General features: G+C 40.8%; 1 protein-coding gene across 1 annotated transcript; it reads right to left on the bottom strand.

The window, feature by feature from the left end:
- Positions 1 to 5,336: 5,336 nt before the first annotated feature.
- On the bottom strand, positions 5,337 to 9,077 carry Ube2t (ubiquitin conjugating enzyme E2 T). The gene is made up of 6 exons (XM_026397216.2): positions 8,969 to 9,077; positions 8,329 to 8,398; positions 6,650 to 6,755; positions 6,465 to 6,563; positions 6,261 to 6,344; positions 5,337 to 5,486 (listed from the first exon to the last, which is right to left on the bottom strand). The coding sequence occupies exons 1-6, from the start codon at positions 9,075 to 9,077 to the stop codon at positions 5,337 to 5,339; spliced, it is 618 nt and encodes a 205-aa protein (XP_026253001.1).

The following is a 9,077-nucleotide window of genomic DNA, read 5'->3' as shown; positions in this document are numbered from 1 at the left end:
AGCAGGATAGTTCCACAAGAGCAAGGACCCTGTTGATCTCATTCATTGTTGTATCCTAAATTCTTTTCACAGGACCTAGCACAAAGAATATGTCAATTAATTTCTGTTAAAGGGGGGTGGGGAGAAAACAGAATTAAGAAATTAACATAATAGTTATATCCCTAAAGATTTTTTCCCAATCTCAAGGGGCCATTGGGCCCCTTTATTTGAAGGAGATGCAAATAACACAGAGTAAGAGGTAGTTCTTATCTGAACTAAACTATTTGTATCCCTAAGAAATGATGCTCTGGAACTCCATTCCCCAGTCTATGCATGCACTTTGGGCAGGTCTTTCTGTTTATAATAAAGCACTGTGGGTGGATATTTATATAGTGAGATTTAAAAGGTCCTCAAGTTCTCTGTCTCTTCTTTGTATCAGCTCTTACCTTGGGTACCATAATGGTTAAAATTCAACCATTGGGGCAACTTGTTCCTTCAGGTTAATCATAGCTATTTACTTTAGTCTGTCTTCCTCTGTTCTAGTAACATCCATTTGGCTTTCCTTCAGGCAGTGCTCCCCACAGCTCTGTACTGCCTGTTCGAATGGAGTTAACTCCATCCTAGGTGCATAAGTGGAAGTCTTATCAGCCTTTTCTGTCCCCTGGGCACATGGTTTGTCCAAGGAGGGAGCTCATATCCCAAGATTTTTTTTTTTAAGTACTGGGGAATTGAACCCAGGGATGCTTTACCACTGAGCTACAGCTCTAGCCCTTTTTATTTTGTATTTTGAGACAAGCTCTCGGTAAGTTGCTGAGGCAGGCCTTGAACTTGCAATCCTCCTGCCTCGATCTCTGGAGTCACTGGAAATACAGGCATGTGCCGCTGCACCTGGCTTCAAGTCCTTTTAATGAGAACCATTCCAGGAACTTTGGTAGAGCTGATAGAAAGTACTCTTTCATTGGAGCTGCAGGTGTCTGTGTAGCCACTTGGAGAGAAATGAATCCTGATGGTATTAGCTGAGCATTTATACTTAGCCATGCCTAAAAAGTAAGTTTGGACTTCTCAAGCTGTGAACTGGTATTTTTGTTTGCACAAGTGAGAGTGTTAGATTTCTGTCCCTTGTATGGAAAAGCAACCAGAGGCTTCTTTCACAAATCACTCTCTGCCATCACCCACTACCCAGGGGAGGAGGAGCAACCTATTGTCCTCTTATCAGCCATTAAGGTGGAAGAGGGCAGCTACTGGATGGGAATTTTTATGGACAAAAAAGAATGCCAGGCTGGATGCAGTGGCTCACACCTATAACCCTAGTGGCTTGGGAGGTTGATGCAGGAGGATTGCAAGTTCGAGGCCAGCCTCAGCAATTTAGCAAGGCCCTAAGCAACTTAGTGAGACTGTCTCAAAACACAAAATAAATACACTTGGGGATGTAACTCAATGTTTGAGTGTCCTGAGTTCAATCCCTAGTACAAAAAAATATATATTGTCAGGATGGGATGAGCTATCAGGTATAGACAGTGGGCCTGTGTGGTAGGTAACCTAAGGCAAGAAAACATAAATGAGGGACTAGAAGGGGAAGTGAGAAGGTAAGTGAGCAGATCGACTTGCACTGCCCTGTTTGGATGTGTTAGGTAGCTTCAGAATTCCAGAGCTGTCACATATTAGCATGCAGAGGGAGCTCAGTTTTATAGAGAAGGAGATGGAAGGGTTGAGACACTTGCCCATGACCCTGCAGCTACTTTGGGGAGAACTGCAGAGAGAGATGTATCAATATTAGACTGAATCATACAGTTGATAAATATGATTCTGGAATTAGATCTGGGTTGAATCCCAGATGTGCCATAAATAGCCAGTTGCCCCTAGGTTTTACTTAACTTCTCTGAGTCTCAGTTTCATCATCAGTAAAATGGGGCTAATAATGCCTAATCTCTAAAGGTCTTTGGAGAGCTTTAAAAAAGATTTTTCTTTTAAAGAGCTTAGCTTAGTGCCTGGCTACTGCCAGAACAAGAGAGAAAACCAGGTGACTAAGAATTCACCTCCTAGAGGAGGGTGCCTCTGATGGGAGGCACCTCTTGTCTAAAGCACAAGTTTCAGGGTTCTGGTTAACAGAGGAAGGCAATGGAAGGAAGGGGACCCAGTCTAGTGGAGTGGGGTAAGGGATGGGCGAGGTAAGCTCATGGAAGGGAGAAACCTTGGAGCTGGGTGGAGGGTGTGGAAGGGAGGGTAGGATGAGAGGCATTGGATAATCTGTCATCCCTAATATAAACTACGAGTTGGAGGGAGGGATGGACACTCTGGGGGCCATGGCAGGAGGCAGGAGTGACTTGCCAAGAAGCAAGGAGAGAGCGGAATGTGTTGTTTCTCGTGTGCAATGAGTGTTGCCCCAGCCTCTCCTAGACTTCACTGGCAGCCCCGTGCAGTCAGGGACCGCAAGCTGCCCTGCAGCCAGCCAGCCTGGGGGGCAGATTCTGAAACCACAGCCCCCACACCCCTCCCTGTCCCCTCCCTCCTGCTGTCCCAACCTAAACAAGACAACCTGGGCAGGGGGGCCACACGCTGATGGAAAAATACACACTTGGCTGGAAAAGGAGCTTTATTTGTATGTGTTGAATTCCCGCAGCAGCCGAAGGATAAATAGCTGGTCCCAGCCTCAGCTTCGACTCTGCCCACAAGGTGGGTGGTAAAATCTGTTCTTATTTAGATAGCTTGTGGGGAGAGGTGAAGAGGGGGACTGGGGCAGCAGGAGAAGGGAACTTGGAATCTGCAGTGTTTATATGATCAGTCATGGATGTCATCTCTCCTCTTTAATTAGGGGTTTCGAGTTGAGAAACTTTGCTCAGCTTGCTTGTCCTAGGAACGGAGTAAATAGGCAGGGGGCAGAGCAGCTTCTGGGGCCCACCGATGGTTGACTGCTGTCTCCATTCCCCAGTCCTCAGCCAAGTACCCAACAAATGTTGAGCACTGTGCCAGGTCATGTTCTGGGTGTTTTACACGCATCATCTCAGTCGATCCTCACAATGATCTCATGGGTTAAGGACCATCATGATCTGCTTTACAGAGGCAAAAACCAAAACCAGAAAGATTGAGCAGAGCACTAAGGTAGTGCAAGTGGGAAGCAGCACCACCAGGGCTGGAACCAGGTCTTCTTGACTCAAATTCTGGCTTTTAGCCATTTCACATCTTGGGCTGGGGGTAGGATCTGGGCTTTTCTTGTTCTCAGGCTCATCACTTCTGATCTCTAACCCTGCACTTGTTAAGGCAGAGAGAGAGGGATGACTGGCTTCTAGTAACTTTCATCTCTGGTATTTCTTGTGATTAGAGAATAGTCCCCTGTAGCCACTATATCCTCAGCACCTGGGGTCAAGACAGTAGACACACATTTTTCAGACAGGTTCCAGTGCTATGAGGAAAATTAATCAGGGTAATGGGCTATGAGCCAGAGAGTACCTGAGGCTCTAGGGCATCTGTAGATGGCATGAGGCCTTTCTGCTACAGCTACATTTGAAATGGTCAGTCGAGATCATCCTGAGGAATGTAGGAGGCAGAGGAAATGGCATATGCGAGAGACTTGAAGCACGAATGTTTGAGAATGAAAGTGGGCCAGTGTGGCTGGAGTGTGGTGTAGAAGGAGTAGAGATCAAGCAAGTAAGGGCCAGATCATGAAGGGTCTCACTGGTAGGGAAGTAGACTAGATTTTTGTTCTCATTGAAAAAGGAACCCACTTGGAGGGGTTGTTCAAGGACGGAAGCCAAATCTGACCTCCATTGTCAAGAGATTATTCCTGCTGCTATGAGAAGCAGGGACTCTCAAGGGTCAAGGGTGGTGGCAAGGAAACAAGACAGAAGGCTGTGGCTAAGATGCAGGTGAGAGATGATGAGTTGAGCTTGAACCAGTATTAGAAGTGGAGGTGGGGAAAAGTAGCTTGTAGAGCTGAACAGACTGGGTGACAGATTAGAGTGTAGGAGGTTTTTTGGTTTATTAGAGGTATTGTTTTCCTACAATGGGTTCCCTAAGTCCAACTCTCATTTCACATGTGTTAAACCCAGACCAATCAGCGCAAGGCGTTTCCCTGGCTACAGTGATTGCTTCCAGGGTGGTCCAATAATAGACTTTTGTTCCACAGAAAGCAGAGGCCTCTGGTCTGATAGATGTTAAGAAGAAAGTGTCACTGAGGCTAGTAGGTTGTTACCTAGGAGGGGGAAGAAACTTTAGGAAAAAGCAGCCTGAGAGAAAGCTGATAGTGTGGACGGAGGATGCACAGAAACCAAGATCTTGATATTGCTGAATTTCTGAACCCACCAATCCAGATGTTTGCTCTACCCCTTCTATTCAGTAAGGTGATAGATTTCCTTTATTACCAGTCAGGGTCAGATTTTATTCACTACTGAAAGCATCCTAACTGATACATTAATGGTATCTAGGAACCCCAAACTTAACTTAATGAGTATAGAAGACAAACCCAGAATAAAATTAACTCCTGGATTTTAAAATGAACACAGTAACTGTCTGTGAGTAGTGAGTTGGAGAATTCTATAAGGTCTAGAGATATAGCTCAGTGGTAGAGTGTTTGCCGAACACATGTAGGGCCCTGGGTTTGATTCTAGCATGAAGAAAAAAGAAAAAAAAAAAGATAAGTATATAAAATCACAAGTAGGGGATTCAAGTGCAGCACCTAATTGTTAAGAGTAATACTTTGCCATGAAATGATGCTAGGGAGTGAAAGGAATTAATAATCCCTGTTTAAATTTGTATGATTATTTGAACAATCCCATGTCTGACCTCCTTGCCTTTACGTTCTCAAACATAAACATAATACTTGGCACACAGTAGGTGTACCTTAAATATTTGCTGACAGGAACAGCTATACTGATCACAAAATGTGAAAGCTGCAAAAAGATGAAGCATTAACAAAAGGGCACACTGCCTTATTCCCAGTTTTGAGGACTCTGAAAAGTCCTCAAAAAGGACTTCTGAGAGCCTAGAGGTAACTGAATTATTTCTAACAGCTACTTTGCCTCTATATTAAACATTCAGTGTCCCTAGTGATGGTGGTAAGTTGACAATAGAAAGGACAGATATTTTAACATTCTGATTACACAGCACCCCGGCCAGTCCACTCTCAAATACCCATGAAGGATAAACACATACTCAACATTAGATGATTATTTATTTTTCAGGTTTAAAAGGTTTCAAAATACATATGTGCAAGATAAATAAAACAGAGAATCACTCGAGAGCAGAACACATAAATATACAGGGTCTTTTATAGGATACAAAAATTACAATGTCATCAAATACCAAGAAAAACATTTAGGAAAGGTAAGCAAATTAGACCATCTCGTCAAAGAATACATTAACTAAGATGGACCAGGACAAACTCCCTGAACATCAGGGCAAAATTTCTTTTCTGTGCCTACTAGCTGCCTGGCCTTCCTTTTTTGTGTTGAGTTGTGGGCTTCAGACTCATTGCCCTCTGCTGAATTATCAAGCATCTCTTCCTCAGTGGCCTAAAAAGGAGAGGTAAGGTGAAATACAACAAAGTTCACACAAATGCCAAAGAAAAACAGTGAAGCTCTGTAATATTATTTCCAGGTATTTTGTTACAAGGTTTATATATTGCATGGTGTATATGGTATTTTCTCTGAAAGCATCTTCCTAAAATTTTTGTATGTTTTAATTATTTCCTTTAACAAATAACACATAACTGCTACTCTACTCAATTTCAAGTATCTTGTAACTCAGCAAAACCAGGATGTGCTAATCTCTATAATCTTGTAATTTGTATTTTGTTAAATGAGGAAACTTTATCAACTTAAATTAGGGAAGTTTTTCCTTTTCCTTTCTTCTGTGAATGGTCCCATAAGAAATATAAAAATTTCCCCTTCAACCTAAAACCCTCCCTATTTCTGCAACTAGTTTCTATAAATATAGTCCTTTCTCAGTATTAAAAGAGATAACTCAGGAAAAAAAAAAAAACCCTTCAAGTCACCTCCCTTTCTATTCCTGCTACCCTCTAGAATACAAAAAAATAATATATATATTAACTAGAAGCTGCCTGCCCTCTAGTGTTGCCAGCAGATGACAACTATTACGAAAAATCTACTGCTGGTTAGCTACCAGGCTGTTTTGTTAAATAGTTATTAGATGGTTGCAATAGGAGAAAAAGATCACCTAGCTATTCTAGCTACAGTATAAATTTGGCAAATCTAATAAACATTATTTTTATACATATATAGATATATATACATTTAACAAACTGATAATAATAGCAAATATCATACCTTTTGTTTTGGTCTTGCATGCTTCTCTGTCCACTCCCTGGCATTCTTGAGGAAGACTGGCTTATTATATTTAAATTCTGAGGACTGAGACAAAAGAATTCATGGAGGAAAAAGAAGAAAAAAAAAAAAAAGATTTGGCATAGTATGCATCATTAGAGTTATGAGAGAGTAGGCTATGTGCTGCTGAGGAAATGGGGTACTTACAATGTCAGCCATCAGTGGGTCATCAGGGTTGGGTTCTGACATGAGCAGCTGAATAGAGGTCAACACAGTTGCAATGTTGAGTGATGGTCTCCAGGCACCCTGTACACAGATAAGCACTTGCTTTTATATTAGAATGTGACATTGTAATTCAAGTTTTATTCAGTTAATCTTTATACACCACTCACTTTTGGTGGCAGTTTGAGAACATCTAGACAAATCCTTCCAGCAGAATCAATGTTTGGATGATAGATTGGAGTCAAAAATCGGATCTGCGGAGGTTCAAATGGGTACCTTTGAATGTATAGAACAGGAAATCATTATTTTACTATGGCTTTTATTATGTTTTAAGTACCTCCTTGGTCACTAATAGATAAAAAGTAATGCTGATATTAGAAAAATGTCAAGAAGGCAGCATTTGAAATGAGGCAAACCTTTTCTCTTCCCAAATTTTTATTATAAAAATTTAAGAATAGTCAAAAGTTGAAATAATAGTATTGGAGACATTCATATACCCACCACCTGAAATCAAGCCACTTCACCTTTTTTTTAGCACTAGGGATTGAACCTGGGGCCTTGCACATGCTATATGATCACTCTACCACTGAACTACATTCCCAGCTCTATTTTATCTTCTCAATATTTCAGCATGTATCTCTTAAGAATAAGGATATTCTCCTATAGAACTCTAACACCATTACACCTACAAAACTTTTAAAAAATAATTCCATAATATCTCTTCCTATTCAGATTTCCTTAACTGTCCCAATTTTTTTTTTTATAGCTAGCTTTTTCAAAATGGGATCTAATTAAGACTTATACGTTGCATTTGGTATTATGTCTCTTTAGTGAGAAACAAATCTTGGAAAGTTCCCAGTCTATTTTCAGAACTGATGTATGATGATTCTTAAGCTATTCTCTCAGGCTTTATCAAGTTTGGCCAGGATGACCTTTTAAACGTCTACATTTAAATAGATAGGTATTCATTTCATCCTTCCTCATTCTGCACAAAAGTACAACTGTAACTTAACTGATCAGAGTCTTAAAGAAGACTTTAACTAAGAAGGACCTTAATATTGAGATGGAAAGTTGAATGGTGGTTGCCGGAACCGGGGGCAGGGGAGACAGGGAGTTATATAGTTTGGGAAGATAAAAAAAGTTCTATAGATAGATTTAGTGATGGTTGCACAACAATGTGAATATTTAAAAAATGGTTAAAATGGCTGGATGTGGTGGCCCATGCCTGTAATCTCAGTGATTTGGGAGCCTGAGGTAGGAGGATCTGAAGTTTTAGGCCAGCCTCTGCAATTTTGTGAGGCCCTAAGCAACTTAGCAAGACCCTGTCTCAAATAAATAAAAAGGGTTGAGGATGTAGCTCAGTGGTCAAGTACCCGTGGTTTTAATCCAGGGACACTTTACTTTTTTTTTTGTACAAAACAACAACAACAACAAAAAGTTGGTTAAAATGATCAATTTTATGTTATGCATATTTTAGCATGGTTTAAAGGTTCAGAGGTGGGATGAGGGAAGGCTCAGTTGTGATTTAGTCCATTCTTTTAGATAAGGAAATTGAATTCCAGAGAGATAAAAACAAAACAAACAAGCAAAAAAACTTAATTGTATTAAGTCATGACAAGACTAGAATTAAAACCCAGGTGCTTTGGGTTGCGGGTGTAGCTTAGTGGTGGAATGCTTGCCTAGCATGTGCACAGCTATGGATTTGATCCCAGCACCGACAGAAAACAAACACCAAAAAAACCCAAAGAAAATCAGGTTCTTTACTCCTACGTTTAATACTCTATATACTACATTGTTCCATCTTCCAGAAACTTTTACTTTATAGGTTAAGAACTGAACTTGCACTAACCTCTCAGGAACGAGGATTTCCAGCTTGAAAACACCTTTCTCATAAGGTGTATTGGCTCCACCTAATATTTCTTTAAAGAAAAGGTAAAAAGGGAATCAGATGATTTGAATTATCATTCCATATGGACTTAATAAGGGTATGGTCCTAACAGAAAAACTAGATCCAGGACAATAATTCTCTCTCAGGGCTTTTAGTCTTTTGCAATGCATCATAATGTTGATGTACCCCAAAAGCTGATGGTCTCAAAGGACAAAGAGAAGATCTAAAACAGAAGTTGTAAATGCTGGCTACCAGACCAAATACAACCTACAGATTTGTTTTGTTTGGACAGCAATATTTTAATCACTTATGTTTCCCGTCTGGCCTCCTAGATATTTGAAATGGCCAGCTTTGGTCTAAATACTGCTTTAGAGCTGATGCCAAAATTCTGATTTTAAATCAGCAAAAGGTATAATAAAAACTCAAAGAATCCAGAAATTCCAAGCAAAACTTTTAGGACAATAAACAAATGAGTATAAAAAGATGGGAGGGTACTTGGACCTTATAACTGTTCCCTACTTCAGAACACACAAATGTTTGATTTCAGCACAATTTTCAAATGGAGCCATGACCCTCATGATAGGCATGATGGGATACCCACGAGCTCGCAGGTTGTCCGTCTGGTCCTTTTCTTGCCAGCATGTGATGCCTGGGGGTGGCTCTGTAGATAACATGTGCAGCTCTTTTTTCAGTCGGGATGCTCTTTGCAT

Source organism: Urocitellus parryii, chromosome 9 (genome assembly GCF_045843805.1).
Source record: "Urocitellus parryii isolate mUroPar1 chromosome 9, mUroPar1.hap1, whole genome shotgun sequence".
Lineage (NCBI taxonomy): Eukaryota > Metazoa > Chordata > Mammalia > Rodentia > Sciuridae > Urocitellus > Urocitellus parryii.
This window is presented reverse-complemented; position numbering and strand designations above follow the sequence as displayed.

Coding starts and splice junctions, on each gene's coding strand:
- Ube2t (XM_026397216.2), bottom strand. CDS start 9,077: ATGCAAAGAGCATCCCGACTGAAAAAAGAGCTGCACATGTTATCTACA. Junction 8,399..8,968: donor GACGGACAACCTGCGAGCTC/GTGGGTATCCCA, acceptor TTTTCTTTAAAG/AAATATTAGGTGGAGCCAAT. Junction 5,487..6,260: donor ATGCAAGACCAAAACAAAAG/GTATGATATTTG, acceptor TCTCCTTTTTAG/GCCACTGAGGAAGAGATGCT.